This window comes from Branchiostoma lanceolatum, chromosome 11, assembly GCF_035083965.1.
Source record: "Branchiostoma lanceolatum isolate klBraLanc5 chromosome 11, klBraLanc5.hap2, whole genome shotgun sequence".
Taxonomy (NCBI): domain Eukaryota; kingdom Metazoa; phylum Chordata; class Leptocardii; order Amphioxiformes; family Branchiostomatidae; genus Branchiostoma; species Branchiostoma lanceolatum.
In genome coordinates, this window is record NC_089732.1 from 2,706,634 (window position 1) to 2,733,953 (window position 27,320).

A 27,320-nucleotide genomic window follows, 5' to 3' on the forward strand; every position below is an offset into this window, starting at 1 on the left:
ACAAGTACTTACTTTGATCACAGTTGCTACCTTCCCAGCCATTATCACAACTACAAGTGTAGCTCGCTACACCGTCTGTACAGGTGCCGTGTGCACAGGGGGAGGGACTGCAGTCGTCAATATCTGGAAAAATGCATATAACATTTGATTCGACATTACTTTTGGTTAGTAGAGTCCCTATTATGAATCTAGTTAGTCTCATATAGGTAAACTATATATTCGTAGGGATAAATCATGTATCGTCTAAGCGAGTAAAAGATGAAGACTAACCACTCACTTTGATCACAGTTGTCACCTTCCCAGCCGTTCTCACAACTACAAGTGTAGCTCGCTAGACCGTCTGTACAGGTGCCGTGGAGACAGGGGTTGCCAACACAATTGTCGATGTCTGAAAGAGAATGACAATAGGGTTTACGTAGATGAAACAATAACGCGAAATGAATAAATATGAAAGTTTCCTGCTTGTATCTTAAGCAGAAGTTGCAGCGTTGAGTCCATGCTCAAAACCAAGGTCATTTTTTGTTTTTGTTTTTCTAACATTTTATGTTTGTGCTACTTTTTCACGTAAGAGAGAATAGGGGTAAGTAAAACCAACATTTCAATTTGATTATTTCGATAGGTGTCGGCAGAATTTAGAACTGTATTGTACTCACTGTTACTACAGTTGACTCCGCCCCAACCGTGATCACAGGTACAGGTATAACCGGCTACTGCGTCATGGCAGGTGCCGTGTGCACAGGGGTCAGGGCTGCAGTCGTCTATATCTGTATTTAGACAGATGATTATACACGCATATTAATAAAACCTTTTGTGGTGATAGCGAGACGACTTTCAGATAGGAAACATTCTGATAATGGCTAATATTAGATTATTATGAAAGCTCATCTGTGTTGGTAGTGATCATAATACAATGCTAAACTTTCTTCCAACACTAAGGTATTCACGGATCGAATTTTCAACGACCACTGTCGCCTTCCTCGCCTCCCTGAAGAAGGCGACAGTGGTCGTCGAAAATTCGATCCGTGAATACCTTAGTGTTGGAAGAAATTTTAGTATCGTATTATGCTAATATAAGATATTCAAATATTGGAAGAGTTGTCGCCGAAAAAGAATCCAAACATTATGTATGCCAGTTGCATGTTGTTTTGGTACTCTAGTAGACTAGTAGACTAGTTAGACTAATACTTAAATTTACAACATCGCATCAGTAACAAGTGAACACTGGAGAAGTAGTTTAATTAAAGAGTGCTTACTTTGATCACAGTTGTCCCCTTCCCAGCCGTTCTCACAACTACAAGTGTAACTCGCTACACTGTCTGTACAGGTGCCGTGTGCACATGGGGAGGTCGCACAGTCGTCTATGTCTGGTTATGAAGAAAGTGCATGAAATTGTTAACTTTGTTAGCTTTAAATGCAGTAGCTAAATGTAAACTTTCTACCAAAATAAATGTATATGGTACACATAAAGATGGTAGGTTGAATGGATTTAACCTGAACATATTTAAAGCACTTACTTTGATCACAGTTGTCGCCTTCCCAGCCGTTCTCACAACTACAGGTGTAGCTCGCCACACCGTCTGTACAGGTGCCGTGTGCACAAGGGTCGGGACTGCAGTCGTTGATATCTGATTAGAGCAAAAGAAAAGTATGCTTTTTTTTGGTTACATTTTATAGTTTCTTAGGTTAAAAGGAAAACAGAATAGGAAAATCGTCTTTATAAAAAGGCAGTCAATGATTTGTCAACTTTGATGATGCACGTGGCAATCTTCCTTAGTAAAGAGAATCCAGTCACATGTACACTGCATTATGTTTCAGCGACATTTAAAGATACAAAGTGCTCATTATGATAACAGTGAACGGATTCAAAATGATATCTGATTTAAGGAAAACTGTTATCACTTACTTTGATCACAGTTGTCACCTTCCCAGCCGTTCTCACAACTACAAGTGTAGCTCGCTACACCGTCTGTACAGGTGCCGTGTGCACAGGGGTCGGGACTGCAGTCATCTATATCTGTGTAAGGAAAAATAAATGTATAAAAATGACAAGTGATCTTTTAAACAAGGAAGGGCGAGAGTAGATTTAAGAAAATATAGATGTTGAAGAAATCAATTATTACTTACTTTGATCACAGTTGTCACCCTCCCAGCCATTCTCACAACTACAAGTGTAGCTCGCTACACCGTCTGTACAGGTGCCGTGTACACAGGGGTAGGGACTGCAGTCGTCTATATCTAGGATAGACCAAATACACTAGAAGTTGAATTCTCAATATGAATGATATTTCAGAGCGTTCGTCTATATCATTGATAGTGAGAAAAGTACACAGGAATGCTTGAGTATGGTTGGTATCATTCACTGCTGTTGATAAGAGGAGAAAATAGACTATGTGTTGCAAAAGCAAAAGGTACGCACTCTGATCGCAGTTGTCACCCTCCCAGCCGTTCTCACAACTACAAGTGTAGCTCGCTACACCGTCTGTACAGGTGCCGTGGAGACAGGAGTCGGGACTGCAGTCGTCTATATCTGGTTAGAGCAAAAGAAAATCACGACGTTTTCCTTGTTAGCTTGTTTGTTTTCGAGATCGAAAGAAAAAAAAAAGATTAACAAAATTGTCCTCATAAAGAACGTAATAAATGTCGTATGTTTTAGACGTGGCAACCTTGCTTAGTTTAGCTACATTTTAACAGCATGGTAAAAGTGCAGAGATTTAAGAGGATATCTATTGAGTAAGTTGAAAAATCAACGATTACTTACTCTGATCACAGTTGTCACCTTCCCAGCCGTTCTCACAGCTACAAGTGTAGCTCGCTACACCGTCTGTACAGGTGCCGTGGAGACAGGGGTCGGGACTGCAGTCGTCTATGTCTGTGTAAGGAAAAATAATGTATAGAAGTGATCTTCCAAACAGGAAAGGACGAAAGTAGATTTAAGAATATACAGATGTAGAAGAAATCAATGATTACTCACTTTGATCACAGTTGGCACCTTCCCAGCCGTTCTCACAACTACAAGTGTAGCTCGCTACACCGTCTGTACAGGTGCCGTGTACACAGGGGGAGGCCGCACAGTCGTCTATGTCTGTAAAATGGAAGAAAGGATATCCGAAACACAAATGAACACATAGTGTTATCACATAGGAACTTCTGATCCCGTATCACCATATACACACCACTTAGAAGCGTTCCCATATATCATGAAATACTTTGATGGAAGATTTGAGTTGTTGGAAATGGAATGACTATCTACCTTGATCACAGTTGTCACCTTCCCAGCCGATCTCACAGCTACAAGTGTAGCTCGCTACACCGTCTGTACAGGTGCCGTGGAGACAGGAGTCGGGGCTGCAGTCGTTAATGTCTGAAATTAAGTCAGGTCCACACCGTTTAGTTTTGAAAAGTCAACCTCACACAAAAGATTTCTTTAAGCTGTGTCTATAATGCAATCTGAGAGCCACTTGATGCTGCTGATTTTGAAGATTTTTCTGAAGTACCAAATGCATAAGCCAGGGTTTGGTTGCAAAAACGAAACATTTCACTCACCTTGATCACAGTTGTCACCTTCCCAGCCGTTCTCACAACTACAAGTGTAGCTCGCTACACCGTCTGTACAGGTGCCGTGGAGACAGGGGTTGCCAACACAGTTGTCGATGTCTGAAAGAGAATGACAATAGGGTTTACGTAGATGAAACAATACCGCGAAATGAATAAATATGAAAGTTTCCTGCTTGTATCTTAAGCAGAAGTTGCAGCTTTGGGTCCCTGCTCAAAACCAAGGTCCGTTTTACTTTTTTTTTGGTAACATTTCCTGTTTGTGCTACTTTTTTACGTAGAAGAGATTGGGGGTAAGTAACACTTACATTTTAACTTAATCATTTCGTTAGGTGTCGGCATCAAAATCTTTACTGTACTCACTGTTACTACAGTTGACTCCGCCCCAACCGTGGTCACAGGTGCAGGTATAGACTGCTACTCCATCGACACAGGTGCCGTACACACAGGGGTCGGGACTGCAATCGTCTGTATCTGGTGTAGGAGAATGAATTGAAAATGACGACAAAGTGACTTTCCAATTAACATTTACAACGAGGCACCAACATGTTATATTCATGGACATGAAGCATACCACTTTTACTAACGGAGAGTTAGAGTTTGTGATTCCCTTTTAAAATCTGCCATTTGCTGAACCCAACGTTTGAAAGTACTCACTCTGATCACAGTTGAGACCTTCCCAGCCGTTCTCACAGCTACAAGTGTAGCTCGCTACACCGTCTGTACAGGTGCCGTGTGCACAGGGGTCGGGACTGCAGTCGTCAATATCTGATTATAGCAAAACAAATATAGTGATGTTTTGTTTCTTAGATTCATTGTTTTCTATAAAGATAGTATAATGAAGAAGAAAGTTCTCTTCGTAAAGCTGGTAGTAAATATTTTGTCAACCTTGACGGTACACTTGGAAATCTTACTTAGTGAAGAGAAACCAGTCACATTTCCACTACATTGTGTTTTACTTACATCTGAAGAGACAAGACTAGTGCTCAGTATGATAGAAGTTAGTAGATTTAACAGAATATCTAAGTTGAAATAAGGAACAATTTTACTCACTTTGATCACAGTTGATGCCATCCCAGCCGTTCTCACAACTACAAGTGTAGCTCGCTACACCGTCTGTACAGGTGCCGTGTGCACAGGGGTCGGGACTACAGTCGTCTATGTCTGGTTATGAAGAAAATGCAAGTTTTGAGATTGCTAACTTTGTCAGCTTTTAATGTACGCAGCAGATGTCAAATAAATGGATCTATTTGACCTGAACATGTTTAGAGTACTTACTTTGGTCACAGTTGAGACCTTCCCAGCTGTTCTCACAACTACAAGTGTAGCTCGCTACATCGTCTGTACAGGTGCCGTGGGTACAGGGGGAGGTCGCACAGTCGTCAATATCTGAAAATATGTATAACAAATCATATCAGCCTAACATCAGTTTTGAAACCTAAAGTCTCCGTATCTTTCATTGAGATATCTTGTAGCATATACCTAAGAAGTTGTAGCATGCCTTCAAACGATCACTTACCTTGATCACAGTCGAGACCTTCCCAGCCGTTCTCACAACTACAAGTGTAGCTCGCTACACCGTCTGTACAGGTGCCGTGGAGACAGGGCGAGGCGGCACACTCGTCAATGTCTGTGAAATGGAAGAAAGGAAACACAAATGAACACATAGTGTTATCACTTAGGAACTTCTGATCCCGTATCACCATATGCACACCACTTAGAAGCGTTCCCATATATCATGAAATACTTTGATGGAAAATTTGAGTTGTTGGAAATGGAATGACAATTTACCTTGATCACAGTCGAGACCTTCCCAGCCGTTCTCACAACTACAAGTGTAGCTCGCTACACCGTCTGTACAGGTGCCATGGAGACAGGGGTCGGGACTGCAGTCGTCTATATCTAGAAGAGGGAAACTTGGTATAGTTTTGAAGAAGCCCGTCCATTTGAGTAAAATACTGTTTTGAGGGGGAAGCACGATGGGCATTAGGAAATTGCGCAACAGTGTAAGGCTTGATCATATGGATGACATATGCAGATACTATATTAATGGTCTTCATGTGTATGATATTGATCACTTACTTTGATCACAGTCACCACCCTCCCAGCCGTTCTCACAGCTACAAGTGTAGCTCGCTACACCGTCTGTACAGGTGCCGTGGAGACAGGGGTCGGGACTGCAGTCGTCTATGTCTGATGGCGTGAAAAATACACAATAATGATTTAGTATACTTATATATATATATATATATATTTATATATAGTACCATTCACTGCTACTTAGACGAAGAGAAAATATCATATGACCTAAAGGCAATGAGTACTTACTCTGATCACAGTTGCCACCTTCCCAGCCGTTCTCACAACTACAAGTGTAGCTCGCTACACCGTCTGTACAGGTGCCGTGGAGACAGGGGTTGGGACTGCAGTCGTCAATATCTGAAAAAAAGACGAGCAAGTAACAAAATATGAAATTAACAAGCTAGCATCTTATGCAGAATCTACTGCTATGATTACCTTCTCAAAAGTAATACCTTTATAGGCCTTCCATAATCAATGTCATTGCTATTGTCCTGCCACAAGCAACTAGATTTGTAGGGATATAATATACCTTCAATAAGTGAGTTTAAGAATAAACACTTACTCTGATCACAGTTGTCCCCTTCCCAGCCGTTCTCACAACTACAAGTGTAGCTCGCTACACCGTCTGTACAGGTGCCGTGGAGACAGGGGTTGCCAACACAATTGTCGATGTCTGCAAAAATGACAATAGGTTCATTGGAGACAGTAAATAAAGCAATGTATACCCCATCAGAATATAAATGTTTTTTGTTTCTCACGAAGAATTTGCCGGCTATCAAACAATGTTTAAATCTCGTGGTATTTACTACATAACTTTTTAGTGAGACAAGTTCGAATATTCAGCAACTCATTATATAACCATGCATGTGTACTCACTGTTGCTACAGTTGACTCCACCCCAGCCGTGATCGCAGGTACAGGTATAACCGGCTACTCCATCAGCACATGTGCCGTGTGCACAGGGGTCAGGACTGCAGTCGTTGATATCTGGTAAAAGGGAATGAGCGAAAAATGACATGATCTCCCCGACAAGGAGGGATTAACATGTCATTATGCCCATGGGGTGTACTACAGTTACTGACTTGTCAACTTATTTTCTGTTCCATTATATGAGCATGTACAGCCAGTTTCGATGGACATATGAAAATACATTTGTATGATATAACATGCATTTATATTATAAAAGATACAGTTATTACTCACTTTGATCGCAGTTGCCACCTTCCCAGCCGTTCTCACAACTACAAGTGTAGCTCGCTACACCGTCTGTACAGGTGCCGTGTACACAGGGGCCAGGAGTGCAGTCGTCTATATCTGATGGCGTGAAAAAATACACAAGAACGATTTAGTATGCTTAGCATCATTCACTGCTGTTTAGACGAAGAGAAATAGCATATGACCTAAAAGCAACGAGAACTCACTTTGATCGCAGTTGCCACCTTCCCAGCCGTTCTCACAACTACAAGTGTAGCTCGCTACACCGTCTGTACAGGTGCCGTGTACACAGGGGTCAGGAGTGCAGTCGTCTATATCTGATGGCGTGAAAAAATACACAAGAACGATTTAGTATGCTTAGCATCATTCACTGCTGTTTAGACGAAGAGAGATAGCATATGACCTAAAAGCAACGAGAACTCACTTTGATCGCAGTTGAGACCTTCCCAGCCGTTCTCACAACTACAAGTGTAGCTCGCTACACCGTCTGTACAGGTGCCGTGTACACAGGGGTCAGGAGTGCAGTCGTCTATATCTGATGGCGTGAAAAAATACACAAGAACGATTTAGTATGCTTAGCATCATTCATTGCTGTTTAGACGAAGAGAGATAGCATATGACCTAAAAGCAACGAGAACTCACTTTGATCGCAGTTGAGACCTTCCCAGCCGTTCTCACAACTACAAGTGTAGCTCGCTACACCGTCTGTACAGGTGCCGTGTACACAGGGGTCAGGAGTGCAGTCGTCTATATCTGATGGCGTGAAAAAATACACAAGAACGATTTAGTATGCTTAGCATCATTCACTGCTGTTTAGACGAAGAGAGATAGCATATGACCTAAAAGCAACGAGAACTCACTTTGATCGCAGTTGAGACCTTCCCAGCCGTTCTCACAACTACAAGTGTAGCTCGCTACACCGTCTGTACAGGTGCCGTGTACACAGGGGTCAGGAGTGCAGTCGTTGATATCTGTGTAAGGAAAAATAATGTATAGAAGTGATCTTCTAAACAGGAAAGGACGACAGTAGATTTAAGAATATACAGATGTGAAAGAAATCAATGATTACTTACTTTGATCACAGGTGCCACCTTCCCAGCCGTTCTCACAACTACAAGTGTAGCTCGCTACACCGTCTGTACAGGTGCCGTGGAGACAGGGGTCGGGGCTGCAGTCGTCAATGTCTGATCGTTGGGAAATTAGTAAGATGTCAAGCGCTGTTTTGAAGTTTGTAAGGTGAATTTATATTGTAGCTTATAAGCGATGACATATGCAGCTTTCTACTCACTCATAGTACTCTGTGACTAGAGTCTGATAGACGATGTAAAGCAAGATTTTACAGCATAACTTCATGGTGGGACGAATTTTCAGTACCTATATTCAAGTGTATGTGAACTCACTGTTACTACAGTTGAGACCCTCCCAACCGAGATCACAGGTGCAGGTATAACCCGTGTCCTCGTCAACGCAGGTGCCGTGTGCACAGGGGTCAGGACTGCAATAGTCTACATCTACGGCTGGTGCTGGGAAGGAAAAGGAAAGGTAGATCAAATCAAGATTGATTCATAGATCTCTTTGTAAGAGGTATATGTAGTTGTGAATGAATGTAGCGTATCATCATAACAGGGAAAGTGTTATCTATAAAATAAATCGACTACCAAAGCATAAAGTTGTATTTGTTGACGCTCGAAAACAATGCATAACAGTGTGAAATTCACATCTTTTGTACAGATTTTGGGCCACGTGCTGTATTCTGACAACAGCCACGATTTAAATCGGTACAGTATATGTATGGCTGATTGGTTGATGGGATTACCATACTAAGATCAGATGCAAGCTGTTGCGCTTGGGAAGTTATTTATCGTGACTTGGAAGGTAAAGGTGTCAGTCAGACTAGGAGAGAGCTACTTACCGTCACAGCCAAGTATCTCTGCCCGCAGACGAATGTACTGAGTTCCTTGCCATGACTGTGGATTTATCCGGACATACTGTGTGAGAACTGGAGTCGGTAGGGTTTGCTCCACTACAGTTCCACCATCACTGTTGCCTGTAAAGATCTGAAAGAAATTCATGTCGTCAAGGAATCTGTAATGTGAACAAGAAGCATGATGTTTAAACTCTGAAATGAGACCTACACAAATTTACGTTTTCATGTTGCCTTTAGATAAAGGACGGAAATGGTTGTACACTCCAGACGACCTCTGATGGGAATCATGGGATGTTAACCTTTAGCCCGCTAAGGTAGCCGTTTGGCTCTGACTCTGTATTGGATGTGTGGATAGGCAGCAGGGAGAGGGTTAAAGAGCAAAAGTTGTGCAAAAGCCATAGACCTACCGTGTCATCTTGTCCATCGCCGTAAGTCACCCACGTTGTCCCATCATCAGAAAATATGAGTTTGTAAGTCTTGGTGTGCCCTCCCCACAGGCCCTGTGTTTGGATACCGGTGATGAACTTCTGACTACCGAGGTCGATCTGAAGCCACTGGTTTGTGTCTGCTGTGTTTGTCTGCCAAGCCTTGTTATTGTTGTTTAGACGACCTCTCCAAGCCTCCTTCCCCGTTACCTCAGTGGATGCCGTGATGTGGTCGTCAGGAATCTCCCCAGACTCCATTCCAAGTGCATTAGAACAGTCTTCAGGGACAACTGGCGACAGCAATGATAAAGTATTGCATTTCTTTGTATGGGTGTTATATAATACTTAGATCGTTCACAATGATGGTTCTTATACAATCATTAAACGGATTCCAGCCTCTTCATTCGTTTTCCTGATAAAGTCCCTTCCTTATATTTGCCATTTCCTGCATGCTATCACGTATCTATCTACCATCATTCTATGATAGTGGATGAATCAATTAGAGGGTGTGATACGTTTGCCATTGTCCTTGGACTCACCTCTTACACTATACAATAACTTTTTACGTAAACATATTCTGTCGTAAGAAAGTTGTATCCCATTGGGAAGCATAATGATTGTAAAAAAATAAATCTAGCTTCCAACATGCTGCAGTAAAGTGATTTATGATATATCACCAACACTGTAGAATTCATTTATTCCGCACGGCAGCAATGTTTACCAAAACGCCACATTATCAGTTGCAGCCCAGTTTGGGACATGGGTAACTCCCTCTGTATACACAGCGTGACATGAGTATACAAAGCTTGAATGACAGATCGTTCTGCTCATAGCTATCAGCGCTAATTGTTAATAAGCTCATATATCCCCATGTCCCATGACCTGCACTTGTCAGCAATGGATGCGTTATCAGTATTACCCATTGTAAATGCGTGTCCAGTCTTATTGCCGTCGCCTTTGATGATTGTAGCGTTACACAATACAAATCAATTGTTGACACTGTTTGTCAAAACACTTACTGAACAAATACGTCTCAGTCTAGTAACAGTAGATGATATGCTCCATTTTCGGGGATCTGCATTTAGCTGGTTTGACATTGTACGTATTATACATTATCAGGCCATGCTGATTTGATTAAATGGATTACAAAACGTTTACGGCCATACTTTAAATCGTACAAAGCAGCTACAAAATGAGAAGATGTATGCTGTAAATTGAAAAAAAAATATTACTGAAATCGGATACTCATATCGTAGAATGCCAAAGTCAAAGAGGAAATGTGAAAGGACAAAAACGAAGAATCTATTATTCGGTATATCATACCATAGTGTGTTTAGCTTTGCTCATCCTTTATCACCGCGTAGATTTTATAATGAAGGCACTTTTCTTTGGGGGAGTGAGTGTACATTTTTATTCGTAACACTCAAAATCAACATGGCCTTACTTGAAACACTTGGCTCAGATAACCTTACGAACTAACATGACTAGCACTTACCGAGATCAGTTGAAGAGGTAGATGGAACAGTTGAACCTAATCGTGGAAAGAAGAAACCCCAAATTCAGTCTATAATTTCTCACATGTTGCAAAATTGTGAAGATCATATTAAATGTTTCAAAACTTTTCTTGCAATCGCTATCTGACATCACGATGGCTATAACGTGGAGAGGTTTTCACGCCATTGTGTAAGTCGTGAAACATGCAAACTTGCTATATGTGGCAAACCGACAATGATTATGTGACTATTACTACACGTCATGGACAATAGCTATCTTGAATTGTTCATCTTAGGAAATTTAGTTACTGCAACATTTGACTATCAATACCAATCAGGGATTGTTGTCACAAAAACAGATCCTACTACATGTGTATGGAGATGACTACATGCGTATAGCACATTGTCGCCCAACTGTAACTCACCTAGAACAGTTCCATACTCGGCACGAAATCCCTTGTTAAAAAGGTTGCCTCCGAGCGATGTGAATACAACAGTCATGGACGTCCCTGAAGACGCGATCTGACTACCCGAGTTATCATTCCCACAAAACGTGTTAATTGGTGTTGCCACACTGGAAATTCCATCAAACACTTCAAGTTTGTCCCGATCGGCGCAGGTAGAGCCGGTAAAGCCAAACAGACTGAAGTCAGTTATGTCCAAGGTGACGCCCTGTCCAGCCGATGCGGTGATAGTCCAGGTACATTGTGTGTCTTTAGGGTAAGCGTCTGGGTAGTTTGGTGACGTAATCTCCCCAGTGGGTGTAACTGCAGCGTCTATGGTGGATCCGCAGGCGGCGACTGGAAAAAAAAGGAACAATTCATTTATTAATTTGTCTCTGAGAAAACAAACCTCCTACTAGTAAATGGAATAATGTGCAAAGGAAATGGCGGCAATTTTCTGTCTCAGATAACCACTAACATCTGAAATTAATGTTTGATCTTTTTCTTGTCGCCAAGTGTGCTATCGTGACACTGGGAACAACCATTACAAAGCTACTGATAAAGGCATATCCCTACAGCCACTGGTTCTAATTAGTTGCTAACTGGGAGAAACCGGGTCAACCCTGGGAAGGGCATATCGGTTCGGGTGCAACCGTCTTTCGGAAAGGACGTAAAATGGGGCTCCCGAGTTTGAGAGGGTGCCTCGAGCACTTTAGAAGGGAAGGGCTAGCAACTGTAGCCCTCCCTGTGAAAATATACCTGCTACTGAAATAGCAAGAAAACTTGCTTAAACATTTGCCACTAGGTACTACACAACTATAGCTCACCAAGCGGCTGGTTTTATTTCGTCAAACAGAACTCAACAACTAGTCCTGTCATAGCTTTATTCAATCATATCAAGTGGCTCATTTAATAACAGTGGGTACGAGTTCAATATATATATATAGCAATGACAATGAATCTCCACAAATTTGATGTCAGGTATCACTACATTGGTGGTTTAGTCTATCATTTTTTTGTGCAGTGAAAAGTTAGCAACATAAACAGAAGTTTGTACACTGGATATCAAAGCATTTAAAGTTAAACAGAACTTCAGGAATGCCTTCATATCTTCCGTCTCTACCGCTGACACCTGTGGGGTTGACGAGGGCGTTAGTGTAGGTTTTATAACGGCGAGTTTGTTAGCAACGTTCACTATTCTCTACTCAGTTATGCTTGTGTTCTGACGGTGATTATAGCTAAGGAAGTCAAGAAACATTCTTTCCCACACCCTGTGTATGATTCCATGTTTATTTTTACATAATATTTTGTACTGAACAATAGTCACAAATCCAGAAACGATTGATAAAATAGGCTGAAGAGCTCTACGTATTACTTCAGTTCAGTGACTAATCAATGATTCACAGCTGCCAAGTGTTCTTGCTTGTTAAGAAGGTAGAGGTTGGTCGAATCTTCAAACAGATTGTCTAAATGATAAAGATGGGACAATGATCCAACCTGCACCTACGATTCTACACTATAGGTTAAGGAAAATGCCAGTGTACGTACGATGATAGGAAGTTTATGCAATCAACAAATATCACAACAAACGTCTCACGATGACATCAAGCATTGATATAGTTGTATGAATTCCGATATTACGTGGTATCAAAGGAATGTGGTATATATATTCAAGACTACACTAGCCCTGTCACTTAGCTTTATCCCTCTCTGCCCCCTTTTTGAAGAAACCTCCTCTGTACGAAGTACATAACATAGCTCCTGCGTCAATATATTGATTGTAACTGACCACTGTCCCCAGTCCAAGTGAGAGACAATTCAGTCTTACACGCACCAAACATGTACAATAAAAACACCGTTAAGCCCCCTCTCACTGGACCCGCGACACGTTGGCGGCCTCGCTGCATCCTAAACTGGATTTGTGTTACCCTTAGATCTAACTTTGTAATAGGAATGTCATGCAAAACGTACAAGTATGACTAAAACGACACCAAAACACACATAGCGAAAAAGTTCGTTTTTCTATCGATGAAATGCGTTGAGCGCGCTGTCAAATCGGTCGGTCGCAGCGAGGTCACCAACGTGCCGCGGATCCAGTGAGATAGAGGCGATGCAGCAACCAACTGGAGTCTCGACTTACCGTCTTTGGAGAAGACCACCAAGGACAAAACTACAAAAAGTGTCCATGCACTCATGGTGTTGCCGTCCGTTGTGACTAAAAATTGAATCTCTGTCGTACGTGTATAATTACCCGCAGGTGCCAACACGGGGTCCCACGAAAGTTCAAAATGGAACGAAATGGAACGAAATGAAACGAAATGGAACGAAATGGAACGAACTAAAACACATGTAACATTGTGAAATGAAATACCAGTAGATAGCGAAATCTAAGGAACGTTGTAACATTCACAGTAGACGGCAACAGGAAGCAAATACATCATATAACGTGTTTTATTTCTTGAATTTGTTTGATAATAGTAAATACAACGTTTTTGCCACGTTTGTGGGCCAGATTCTTCCCTGAAAATGTATTTGCTTCCTGTTCCCGTCTACTGTGAATGTTACAACGTTCCTTGGATTTCGATATCTACTGGTATTTCATTTCATAACGTTACATATGTTTTAGTTCGTTCCATTTCGTTCCATTTCGTTCCATTTCGTTCCATTTCGTTCCATTTCGTTCCATTTCGCACTTTCGGGGGACCGCCAACCCGGTGTGTTTGTGCAGGGTCGTGGTCCGATGTATTACTGCAAACAGCCCGGGTGCTTTATCTCATTAGACTGGCGAGCCTATCTCGTTAGGCTAACATGGACTTTTACCGGGTTGTGATTATGTCAGAGTATGAACAAACCCTGCAACAGGATAAAAATAGCCCGTGTAACAATTCAAACTGGAGCTCTCCCAAAGTATCAAACCAACTAAAATGAGAGAAATGAAATTCAAGAACTATAACCTGAAACAGAAATAGAACATCCTTGAGTCAACAGAATTGTTTTTAAATATTGATGTACGTTTCATAATTGTTACTTGAGCAAATGTTTGTGTTTGTTTATTTTTCTGTATTGTCCCTGTAACGTTACACAATGCACAAGGAGTATATGCTTGGTACCAGTACCACTGTACACCTTTACATCTTCTGTATCTGTATGTCTATAGCCGCTGTAACACACCAGCTTCTGTATCCATGTGTATTTGTATTTGTGCAGCCTGTATAACTGCCCGTCCGTGTAACATACGAGCTTCTTTATCTGTAAAGCCGGTATAACCACTGTTAAATAGGCGTAACACATCAGCTTCTGTATCTGTATGTGTATCTGTATAGCCGGTATAACCGCCGTTAGCCTGGATACCAGACCCCCAATCTCTAAATGATCTATCGTGTGACACGATAGATATTTTAGACATTGGGGGTCTGGCATCCAGGCTAAACCGCCGTTAGTCGTAACACACTAGCTTCTGTATTAAATTTTGTATCTGTATCTGTATTTGTACCCGTGTAGCCGGTATAACCGCCCTTCAGTGTAAAATACGAACTTCTTTTTTCTCTCTCTGCATCTGTATCTGTTTCTGAAAAGCCGGTTTAAACGCTGTAAGGCGAATCACTAAGAGTAAGTAATATGATGATGAGGCGGCCAGGCGTATCACACCAGCTTTTGTATCTGCATAGCCGGCATAATCGCAACTGACGTGTACCTGCCGGAGACCTACCAATGAAGGTGACAACAATTTTACAAAAATGCCACCGAGTGCCTGCCGAAGCACCCCGGGACCCCTGCAGGGCAGCGTGAAGGAAACTTGTAATTGTGACCACGACAGCCGTTGCCCCCCAGACGTCAGAGCCCAGCCGGGGCTACATCCCCGACGAGCACCGGCGCAATTGTGACCGTAGCATTACAGGACGAACCAAACTGAACTGAACTGAACTGGGATCTAATCCTAGGAGGTGAGGTTGTATAATGCTCTCCAGCAATTGTACCCCCCCCCCCTCTCAATTACTAGTATCTGGAATGAGTGGTCAAAGTTTCTTGTGATAACAGGCACCGAAATAAACCACGGATTATTAAAATCACTCTATACACATTGCGGTATTAATTGGCCTATTTTACAACAGGGCGATCAAACACGGTTCGGTTGGTAAGGGCGGTAGCGTAATTATAAGGCCACAGCAAGTAAATTTTATGGATGACATCCTCCGCAGACTCCAAAACTAATGAGATAGGGCGAAAATAAACAAGGCTTGTTAAACAAGAATTGAGGCGACAAAATATGATATCACGACCAACAGGTCTTTTATTCCTGTATTCAACCAGTAACGGATACAAGCGACACTTGCGACAATCAACAGACGGAGCAACTGATTGATTGACCGACTAATTGATCGATAGATAGATTGATTGATTGATTGATTGATTGATTGATTCAGTCCGGCAGTTTCGAGCAGCATTATGCCACTAAGACTGCGGGTACGAATACTGAGGAGGTTTGAAAAAATGCCCCAAAAGCCGAACCAGTCTGACCGGTCTTAAACGGATGCGGGTTCAGACAACACGACAGAAAACGACCTATATCACGATGGATGCATCTCCATGTATATTTTCCATGTCTGTAACTGTTTCTATGCTGAAGGCAGTGATCTTACCGTCTGGTTGGGATATATGACAAGGGTTTCATCTTAGAGGTGCAAGGGTCGATTTACAAAACCAAAGAGGGTTATTTCAAACCTTCTTGACCATACTTGCAGCAGCCGACAGTTGCTAATGCGGAAGTAACACCGGTACCGAGGATATTCACCAAGCTAGATCTTTTGAGCTCACCTACAGCATACAAAAACTACGTAAGTACGTTTAATACATTTAAGAACGATTTGATAGAGTGCAAACTTTTAAAATTAAAGTTACATGATGTAATCTGTATGATGTAATCTGCATCTCTGTCATATTTCATCTGACCCTTCGTCATGACCTCATGACCTCAATGAAAAGCGGCCTGCATGCCGATTTGAGCTTCTCATGAACAGACAAAGGTTCAAACAAACAAAATCCCTCGCTTGTCACAGATTATGCCGTAACTTGTCCTGGTGAATCATGCACAACCTGCAACCTACACTGCGAGATTCTGTGCAACCCGGGTTGTAGTACAAACATAAGGATGCACGTTCTATAAAACCTCAGCACAATAATTTGTCGTCATTTTGATTTGCTTGCAATGCAATCTCAAATGACATTTCTAGGTATTAATATCAACTAAATAATCCCTCTATAGGTACAAAATGGCAGCTATGGCGGTAACAAAAAGTGTTAACAGTGGGCCGATCTCCCATAGAACAACAAAACGACTGAGAAATGTTTTCATGTGTGCGACTTTACTCACCGCAGTTTACATACTGATGTGGCCAGGAGCAAGGTGACATAGATAATTTACATTTGTTTATATAGGATTTCTAGTATTAATTCTATATATAACTTTAAATGGTGCCAAATGACAGTTACTCATGCAACTGAACAAAATTTTTAAATTTACTTGAGTAACTTTGATTTTGAGTAACTGAGCTATGTAGTCCCGATATGGGTCATACATTTACAACTTTGATTCATGTCTCTCTATTCGATTCATATGACTTCCAATAGATTAGATTTAGAACTTAGACATGGGAAATTGACACTTTGATTCATGTCTCTCTATTCGATTCATATGACTTCCAATAGATTAGATTTAGAACTTAGACATGGGAAATTGACACTTTGATTCATGTCTCTCTATTCGATTCATATGACTTCCAATAGATTAGATTTAGAACTTAGACATGGGAAATTGACACTTTGATTCATGTCTCTCTATTCGATTCATATGACTTCCAATAGATTAGATTTAGAACTTAGACATGGGAAACTACCCTAACACATTTCTAGCATCATGATAGAAATCGTGTCGATTGAGACTTAGATCACGATCTCTACAGGAGCTCGGTGGAATCAGCAAATTTACTAGATCGCAAGCTCCACCTTAACATACATATATGTATCCAGGTAAATGAGTCGTACTTAACGAACTACATCTTGTATGTATACATTGTAGGTATTTCAAGATCACAAACATCAACACAGAAACGTTTCAAACTCGGCAAACTCGGAATGTGATGCCTAGTCAGCCAACAACCCTGGTATTCGGGACCTTGGCACCCGAGTCGCCATGGCAGTTTAGAGCTGAAGCTTTGAAAAAAGTCAGGTAAGTCAAGGACTCAAGGATAACAACGTTGTTTTTTTTTATATACACTATCACGTGTTTTTTTTTTAAGCCGGCGTTTCGTGGACCGCCTGTCACCTTCCTCGTGGCAATACTGACTGGTTCAACCATTTCGCACTGCAGCTAGGTGTCACTGTTGACAGATGCGGTCCCAAACGCAAAGGAATTACACAATATATTCAGAGGTAGTTCATGCGATGTTTACAATGCGGTCCCAAACGTTAAGAAATCATTATGATCTTACATTACAACATCCGTTGGAAGTGATACTTGCATTATAGTTGATACCATAGCAAGAAAGAATTAAATTTGGTGGTTCAATTTAGTTATGGGGATAAAGTGGATCCATCGACACTCACCCTCCTCTAGCAGTGCTGAATCCCGCTCGGTAAATGCTCGGCAAACCCTCCCGGGATCAGCCCTGCTCTCTTGAACTGAGGTTCTGGGTATTGGGGGCGTCACTGACAGATGCTAAAAAAAAACGAGCTAGTCTTATTTGGCACAAACAGCCGTCATTTCGTTCTGAACCCAAAGTAGCGATGTAAGACGTAGCCTAATTGGCTGATGTTGGGAGGGTTTGCCGAGCATTTGCTGAGCGGGATTCAACACTGCTACAGGCCACAGAAGCGTAATCAAGCTTCCTGTCTTAAGAAAAAAGCTGTAAAAAGTCACCTACCTGAGTTTTAGTCTATGAAAAACATGCATTGGCAGGGGTGTCAGGCCTCTTAAGTTTCAATCTAGAGCATAATTTCAACTTTCTAATCGGCACAACCCCTACGAATCCAGCCGTGTTTACAAAAATTGACCTCTGACCTCCTTCTCTACCTGATAATCACACAAAAACACCAAACTTCTACTGCCTACAGACACCACAAACATGGATCCAAGTCTGATTTTTCAACACAATAAGAAGGTAGAAACCCTTACCTGTAACATCCAGCTCAGAAATACCAACATATCCTAGAAAAAAAACTTTACAGCTACTTTTACCAAGGGTACCAAACCTATTTCTAAAAGTTGGCCTTCTGCGCCTGCGCGGATTACTGGAGTGTCGCCTAGAGGAGGTTGTCGACACTATAGATAACATTCTTCGCTTTTATGTCAAATCTGAATTTTCTTCCAGAAAGATCACGTCCAAACTGAACCTCTCGGCTCGCCTACAGAAATGGAAGTCAGGAAACTTCACAAGAGATGTAACGACGCTTTCTACTGGTCACTACAACACTTGTGCAGTTGTCGGCAACAGTGGCGTTCTACTCGGAAGTCAGTGTGGCGCGGAGATCGACTCCATGGATTACGTCATACGTCTAGATCTACCAGTCATCAAAGACTTCGAAAGTGATGTTGGCAAACGAACCAGTATGATACTTTTCAACTCGAAAGGGTCGGGTCGGATCCGGAAGTCCTCCCTTTTCACAAACAGATCCCAGGATGTGTATGAAAGTCGCTTTCAGAACGTTGAAGGTGCTAGTTTGCTAGTGCCAGACTTAAAAGCTGCGAAAAGTATCGAGACCGCTTTAGAAGCGTATAAACTTTCATTTCCATTGTTCACTCTGGAGGGAACATTAAAGGACGGGATAAATCGGTTAGTGTCTGCTTTCAATATACGGTGAGAGAGCAAACCATAAAGTTTAAGGTTTTATTTGGTCATTTACAAATTTTATTTTTCTATCAATGTTGGAAAGGAATCGTTTGTTCAGACCCATGTAGTGTCCAGTAGCACATAGGGCAACAGGTTCTATATACCTTACAAGGGGGGGGGGTGCTAACCCTTCTCCTTAAACGTGTCCGACGCACCTCCTTGAACACGGGACCCCATCTTACGTCCCTTCCGAAATACGGGTGCAGCTCCAACCGAGATGTCCCCAACCCAGGATTTAACCGGAATCTCCCAGTTACCAACTGATTGGAAACAGGAGCTCAACTACGAGGTCACTAACAATTGCGTTACAGGACCTACTTAGTCACTGACGAAAAACAGCGGATGCTGTCTGAAACGTCTGACTTTCAAAATTTCATCCAGTTGCTTGAGTAACTATTTTGGGCATATCTTCTTACCTGGATGTCTAACCTTCATCAACGTAAGCTACAGGTACTTTCGTTGGAAATAAATAACAATGACAATGACTATGAACTTTATTGCAGATTCATGCCCAGCATGGGCTAAATGCATTAGGTAACATAAAGTAAAAGAAATGGAACATTGTTATATATTCATCTAAATCTACAGAGTCTCTTCTCTCTTCTTGAAACATTTGTACACAAATTCACATAGTTTTCCAATTATATCGTAGTTTTTAGATGACATGATACCTGTGAATAGCTCGTTATTTTTAAGATGCGCATATTTCTTGTCTAGTTGTATGGGACTTACAATGACTTTTTTCTTTCTTTCATGTTTCTTTGTCCTCCTCAGGATTGCGTCTGCCATAGCAAAAAAGAAGATGAAGGCGACACCTTCTCTTGGCCTGGTAGCTCTGCTGATGACGACCACGTTCTGTGACAACCCCCACGTCTACGGCTTCTACCCTTTCACAAGCGACGCGAACAACAACTCTGTTCTGTACCACTACTACCCAGGTAGGTGTCGCTGTTAACAGATGCGGTCCCAAACGTAAATTAGAGTTAAGTTTTTGTGCTACATGCACAGGTTTGCTATGTTAGTTCAGCGATTACGGGACCTTTTTATAAACATGAATTGGTATTGAATTTTTATTTGAGTTGAATGTGTCATAGTTGTGTGCCGATTTGTTAGAAATAGAGAGAACGCTAGCTACCCCAAAAATTACCCCTCCCAATAAAATGCTATGGCGACCCTGTGACGTCACAATTTAAGATGGCGGCCACCACACATGCCAACGGATCCAACAAAGGTTTTGCTACGCAAACCTGTAACTAGTTACACAATATATACAAAGGTATGCGGCTCATGCGGTGTTTACAATGCGATTCCAAACGGTAAGAAAAAAACTCACGATCATTACGATCTTACATTCCAACATCTGTTGGAGTTAATATTTGCATAGGTGATATCATAGCAAGAAACAATTGATTCAATCTAATTATGACAATAAAGTGGATCCATCGACACTATAATATATATAAACATTCTTCGTTTTGATGTATACACTGAATTTGTCTTCCCAAAAGATCACTATTCTGTATCACTACTACCCAGGAGACTTCGTCTACCCTCCGCTACATCATGCTTTCGACCCAAGACACAGCATGAACGAGGAGTACGACTTTAACAGGGAACTGCACAGAAGAGGCGTTATGAAGATGCAAGTCGGACAATGTGGAACACAATGAGTTGTTGGACAATCTTGCTCAGTCACTGACGAAAAGTAGTCGATGCTACTTGAAACGTCTGACCGTTTCCAAATCTCATCCAGTTATTTGAGTAACTGCTTTTTCGGCGTATCTTACTACCTGGATATCGAACTTTCATCGACGAAACGCTTGAGTTGTTTCCAACAGAAACCATGACCGCCGTTAGACAATGCAGATCGATCTAAAGGTTTCGGTCATCACCGAAGGCTTCATGAAATTGTTGTATGTTCACGATTTAGACCCAAGACACAACATGGATCAGGAGTACGACTTTAACAGGGAACTGCACAGAAGAGGCGTTCTGAAGATGCAGGTCGGCCAATGTGGAACACAATGAGTTGTTTTCTAACAGAAACCGTGACCGCCGTCAGACAAATATAAGCCCATGGATTACACATTTGGCTCCCTCCGCGCTTTTTAAGATAAATTGCGTTTTGAATAAATTGAACGATAATTTGTACATTACCTTACAATGGATATACACTGATAGGTATACCTGTTTACTTCTGCTTTTTGTTCAGCGGAAGCTTGATTGTTTGACGTTTCCTTACAGAGAAACATAAGACTACAAGACATTGATGTCACCACACATTAACGCCCAACACTGATTGAAAAACTTCCAGACTTTATAAAAAAGATAAATTACGTTTTGATTACACTGGACGATAATTTGTAACGCTACGTTACATTACAATGGATATACACTGATAAGTATATCTGTTTAACTCTGCTTTATCTTCGGCGGAAGTTTGCTTGTCTGGGGTTTCCTTACAGGGGAATATAAGAATAAAAGACATTTTGTCACGACACATGGACGCCCAACATTGATGATTTAAAAACTTCCGGGTGTTAAGAAAAAAGATAAATTACGTATTGAATACATTGGACGCTAATTTGTACCGTTACATTACATTTCGATGGATGTACACATATGGGTATACCTACTAGTAAATACTTCTGCTTTATGCTTGGTGAAATTTTGTTTGTTTGACGTTTCTTTAGCGTTTCCGTGTTCTGTTACAGACAATGACCGTCGCGAAGTTCCGCTTGATTTAAGTACCTGAATATTATTGTTGTTAACGGTAACCACCTTGCAACACGATTATTGCCACTGACACATATATTTTAGCTATAAGGAACCTTTCTTATGAAAATATTTGTACAACAAAAAGGATACGGAAGTTGCCAGATAGGAAAGCTGGTTTGCAGAAGTATCTAACACTGGCATACAACTTTCACCAAACAGACCGTGATCGGCCGGAAGTGTTCTTGTTACAACTTCTGCTTTTCAGCAACAGCTGCCCGTTATAAATTCGCTGCCAGGCTGACGATATATTTCGTCTTTGGTCAGTAGTGCGGAACAGTGTTGCTGTGAGGTCCTGCATTCTAAATTCAGTACTTTGAGAAAAACAGTGCGCTTGTGTATGCATATTTACGCAATGGCTGTTTTCCCGGCGACAGTTTCAATCCTGTGTGTAATTTCAATACTCTGTTGTATTGAAATCGGTGAAAGCTTACGTAGAGACAGCGCCAGCTCTGTTCTGAATCCAGCCGGTTTCTCTGCTTCGGACGCCAAGAAGTCTTCCTTCGACTTGGACTTCCTCAGAAACTGCATACGTCAGAAGGAGACGGTTGTGACGTGTACGCGAAGGCGCCTGCGTCACGTCCCCCGAGGCCTGCCCTTCGGCACCACCAGTCTCAACCTCACAGGGAACCTGTTTGAAATCATAGGTAAGCACGGCGTTTATCACACAATCATGCAATCTTTATTGACACAACAAAAGGACAGCGACTTTCGTATGGTCTACTACACCTATACATACACACGTACATACAAACACATAGGTGCATACAAATGAGTTTGCTTACATACAATCATATGGGATAGAGCAACATATTGAAATTTAACGTGTCGTATACTTAACGTGAACGGTATAGGTAAAGGTAGTCCCGTGGCCTTTTTGAGGCCATAGGGGCAGTGGGTTTTTATCCACTGTGTCTAGGGCACGGAATTGGAAGGTGGAGCCCAACCCTCTCCTTCCACCGCCCTTTACCTCCCCAACCGACGTCAGGCACCCATTTTTACACCTGGATGGACCATGGAGTGAGAAAAGTCATGTCAAATGACTTTTCAAAGGACACAGCGTCTAGCCAGAGATGCTAGGAATCGAACCCGAGACCTTCCGATCTCGTGCCCGCTAGCCACTTGGCCATTCGACATCAGCCACATGCTTTAACCCTACATGATTAGAAATGAGGAAGAAACATCGAAAACAGGAAGTACAATTTCAGACCAAACTACTGAGCTAGTTTCACAAGAATTGCTCCATGTTCTCTTCTTGAGACAATTAGTGATACAGTATAAAACGAGCCGTTTTCATTTAGGGATGGGGCGAGTTTGATAGACTGTAATTTGCTAGAGATAGAGAAGGCCAAGTTCGCTCCGCGCCCCGGTTAGCTAGCGCTGCTAATACAAGCTATGTAAACTTGTTAGCCATTTTCCACTGTTAATTCGGCCCAAAGGACGACAGAGGCTAAAAACATAACAAAAGAAGAAGTTTGCACAACAGACGAGGAAGTGTTCCTGTTTCAGGTATCATAGTATTGTTGGACATACCTGACTGGTTGGTCAAGCAAAATGCTTTTCTCTCACCGTGGTAACCTAGCAACGTGACCCCTGGCGCAGGGTCAACTCTCACAAAACAGTATCGCAGTATCGCAGTATCTTCCTCCCCATACCCATATCGCGTTGCAGCCCTTCCTGTTCTTAGATTAGAATAACAGCACTGGATATTTGTCGTAATACGGCATTGTGCATGTTTGGAATCGTACGGACACGTACAGAGGCTGAAACACGAACTGTCACAGTCACACACACACACACACACACACACACACACACACACACACACACATACACACACACACGTACACACACACACACACACACACACATACATACAGACATACAGACACACACACACACACACAAACACACACATACCGTACACACGCACATACACACACACCGCAAACACAGCTAGATCTTTACGTCTCTTTCCTCTCTAGCAGGTCCTGAGACGTTCCCGCGCCTTGACAACCTGAAACTATTGGATCTCAGCAAGAATCGCATAAGGATCATCCAGCCAGGGAGTTTCAGGAACACCTTCAACCTGACAACTGTCCATCTGAACCACAACAACATCTCGACCCTCCCGAACGGCGCATTCGACGGCCTCGCGTCGTTAGAAGTGCTGGGTCTGTCTTTCACTCGCCTGACGAATCTCAATAGCGTGCGGTTCCTCACACCCAATCTAAAATCACTCAACTTCACGTCATTCGCGGGTAACGGTGTCACTCAGTGCAAACTCGGAGACGAGTTTAGAAATTTAGAAAGGTTGACTTACTTAGACCTGGCTTACAACAAGATCTCCGATCTTGAACGTGGCTGTTTTGCATCCCTGAACGAATCGCATGTCCAAACACTAGACCTGTCCTTCAACAACATCAAAGTTATCAGTCATCCGGTTTTCTGGCCATTTCGTAACCTGTCCTTCTTGTTTCTCGGCGGAAACAAATTTGACGTGAAACAGTTGAACACGACCTTTGATAATATCAACAGCATTGACACTATGTCCTTGTATCTGTCATTCTATAACAGCACATTTCTAGCTGGAGCCAAAACTCCGTTGAACACCACATTTGCTCGTTTGGCAGCCCTGCCAATCAAACATCTGGATCTGTCATATGTAGGGCTAAGAAGGTTACCGGAAAAAGGCTTGTTCTCTTTCTTCCCTCGACTGGAAAGTCTCCTCCTAGTTGGTAATAACATAACCGAGTTGCCACCAAAGGCATTCTGTGGCTTAGGTAGCCTGAAGACACTCGATATGACCAAGAACAACTATTTCCCAAACGTCAAAAAAGGCTCGTTTGCATCACTCCATAACCTGACATCCCTCTCGCTAACTCTAGCAAAAGGTCGGTCAGACATACCCGGCAGCGTATTCCTAAACCTTCCCAATCTTCGCTCTTTAGCCATTTCCGGACCCAAGGGAAAGTTTGCCGTAGGGAAACTCACCATGTGGAGTCTGCGAGGTTTGACGTATCTGGAAAACTTAATGATAGAATGGCATGATCTTCCTGTTGTCCCAAGTCGTGCACTTGAACTGGTCAAAGGAACCCTGCAAAGACTGAGCTTTCTTCATGGACACATTTCCGAAATAGAACCACGGGCGTTTCGCGGTTTTAAACATCTAAACACGCTTGACTTCAGATACAACAAGTTAGACGCTCTTCCAGAATATGCTTTTGATGGTCTTGAAAACCTGACCAGTCTAAAGCTGTCCCACAATTACATCGAGACGATTAACAAAACGGCGTTCTTCGGTCTTGTTAGATTGGAGATATTATACTTAGAAAACAACCACCTCTGTTTTAGAGCCGAGACTGACTTCCCTCCGCCCTTCACTTCTTTATCATCTTTGATATCATTACATCTCGAAGATCAAAGCTCGAAGTGTCAGTCTTACGGAGGGATTTTGTCTTTTCCTCCTGACTTCTTCTCAGGACTCGTCTCGATAAAGAGACTTCATCTGAGTAAAAATAAGCTAAGAATGATGTTGTTCCGTGAGAAAACTAGTCGCCCGTTTGCCAACCTTACGACTCTAGAAGTGCTTGACTTATCTTACAACAACTTTGACACCATGACAGCCCTACCGTTTGAAAACCTTAAAAATCTATCAACTCTATACCTTTCTTACAACCGGATTCTGAAAATCCCTGACAACCTATTCAAATCAGTGCCCAACCTGCGAAAGCTCAGGCTAAATTCCAACCGCAACTTAGGAAAATTACCCAAAGAAGTGATCGACCTTTTACCTAAGCTTGAGCGGCTGGACTTGGAAGACAATCCCCTGCAATGCACCTGTGAAGAAGAGTGGTTTCACGATTGGGTGGTGAGTAACCGAACGAAGACACTGTTTTATAACTTGTCAAACTACGGCTGTGTGTCGCCTGAACGTCTTGTGCACAAGACTATACTAGACTTCGACGCTGAGGCCCAAGGGTGCAACGACAAGACGGGTCTTCACGTGGCGATATCCGGAGCGATCCTCCTTTGCGTCTTTCTCGTGGGTGTCGTTGTCGGATACCGTAACCGCTGGTACATCAAGTACGGCTGTTTTGTCATCAAGGCCCGCTACCACGGCTACCAGACATGGACAAATGAGAACGTACAGAAGAAGTTCGACGCCTTCGTGTCCTACAACCACAACGACCGCGCTTGGGTGATGAACGAGCTGGTGCCGCACCTGGAGGGAGAGGGGGAGGAGTTCCGACTCTGCCTGGACTACCGTGACTTCGTTCCAGGCGCCCCGATCACCGACAACATCGTGAACTCCATCTACGACAGTCGCAAGACCGTCTGCTTGGTGACGGAAGAGTTCCTGAAGAGCGAGTGGTGCGAGATGGAAGTACAGATGGCGACCTACCGACTGTTCGACGAGCAGGTACTAGGAAACTAGTAGTTGTAGTAGTAGTAAAAGTAGCATTAGTAGTAGTAGTAGAAGTAGAAGCAGTAGTAGCGGTAGTAGTAGTAGAAGTAGTGGTTAGTAGTCGTCGTCGTCGCAATAGCAGTAGGAGTACTACTAGTAGAAGTATGATAGTAGTAGTAGTCTAAAAGTAGTAGCAGCGGAGGTAATAGTAGTAGTAGTAAACCATTAGTGATGCTTACCATCTTCAACATTACCCCTCCTTACTTATCTAGACACACGCATTACTACATACAATACATCATGAGAAAACATTTACATATCGTTGCATGTACAGAAGATATACATTATATAGAATATACATTGTTTTCATTCAAAATTGATTTGAATCTGATCTTGTTTTGTAGATAGACGTGCTGATCTTGGTGTTCCTGGAGGACATCCCTGACCGCGCCCTCCACCGCTACCACCGCCTGCGCCGCCTCATGTGCAGGAGGACCTACCTGGAGTGGCCCAAGGACCCTCAGGAGAAAGCCCTGTTCTGGGAACGTCTTAAAGACGCACTGAAGACGGGAGACAGGCCACCCATTGAGAACATCATCTGAACATATTATGAACTTAAGTTCAAACTGAGAAGTTGATAACATTAAACTATACCCCCAGTCCACAAGGGCTGCGACCTCGTTGCAATCGCTCTGCGACCTAACATTGGACAGAGATTTTGATAGATGAAAAACGAATCTTTTAAAGCCTTATATCCACTGTGTAATACAGCAAATCTAAATTATGCATTGTCAAAGCCAATGACGTAACCTCAAATCGGGTGGAACACTTGTTCAATTCCAGATAAACTCGAAGCTACCTATGATATTGGAAAAAGTAAACAAACCCAAAATTATATAGATCGTAAGGTAAATAATGTTTTCATAGTTTTACAAAGTAATTCTGATCACCTTTACTATGGATCAATGTTATAGATATTGTGAATATGTATGAATGAGACATCTACAAACGTTTTATGACAATCATACTGGAATAGTTGTAGCACATTCTGATACTGCTCTGTCTTTGACTGCCTAATACAAATGGCTGGAGAAAAGACTAAAATGTTTCGTCT

The 27,320-nt window shown here is 42.2% G+C and overlaps 3 protein-coding genes across 3 annotated transcripts; 2 read left to right on the plus strand and 1 right to left on the minus strand.

The window, feature by feature from the left end:
- Nucleotides 1-871: 871 nt before the first annotated feature.
- LOC136445085 (neurogenic locus notch homolog protein 1-like) lies at nt 872-9,459 on the minus strand. Its single transcript, XM_066442942.1, has 29 exons — nt 9,218-9,459; nt 8,762-8,934; nt 8,250-8,372; nt 7,923-8,033; nt 7,710-7,820; nt 7,492-7,602; nt 7,274-7,384; nt 7,056-7,166; nt 6,838-6,948; nt 6,511-6,621; nt 6,197-6,307; nt 5,881-5,991; nt 5,635-5,745; nt 5,344-5,454; nt 5,072-5,182; nt 4,831-4,941; nt 4,606-4,716; nt 4,210-4,320; nt 3,916-4,026; nt 3,544-3,654; nt 3,251-3,361; nt 2,972-3,082; nt 2,759-2,869; nt 2,417-2,527; nt 2,125-2,235; nt 1,904-2,014; nt 1,515-1,625; nt 1,254-1,364; nt 872-885 (listed from the first exon to the last, which is right to left on the minus strand). The coding sequence occupies exons 1-29, from the start codon at nt 9,457-9,459 to the stop codon at nt 872-874; spliced, it is 3,327 nt and encodes a 1,108-aa protein (XP_066299039.1).
- A 6,923-nt stretch (nt 9,460-16,382) lies between these two features.
- Nucleotides 16,383-20,853, plus strand: LOC136445280 (CMP-N-acetylneuraminate-poly-alpha-2,8-sialyltransferase-like). The gene is made up of 5 exons (XM_066443196.1): nt 16,383-16,541; nt 17,214-17,363; nt 18,505-18,966; nt 19,798-19,961; nt 20,560-20,853. Exons 1-5 carry the CDS (start codon nt 16,408-16,410, stop codon nt 20,691-20,693), a joined length of 1,044 nt encoding a protein of 347 aa, XP_066299293.1. The 5' UTR covers nt 16,383-16,407; the 3' UTR covers nt 20,694-20,853.
- Nucleotides 20,854-20,967: 114 nt separating this feature from the next.
- LOC136445086 (toll-like receptor 13) lies at nt 20,968-27,302 on the plus strand. Its single transcript, XM_066442943.1, has 4 exons — nt 20,968-21,037; nt 22,266-22,445; nt 23,787-26,221; nt 26,611-27,302. Exons 1-4 carry the CDS (start codon nt 20,968-20,970, stop codon nt 26,806-26,808), a joined length of 2,883 nt encoding a protein of 960 aa, XP_066299040.1. The 3' UTR covers nt 26,809-27,302.
- The last annotated feature ends 18 nt before the right edge of the window (nt 27,303-27,320 follow it).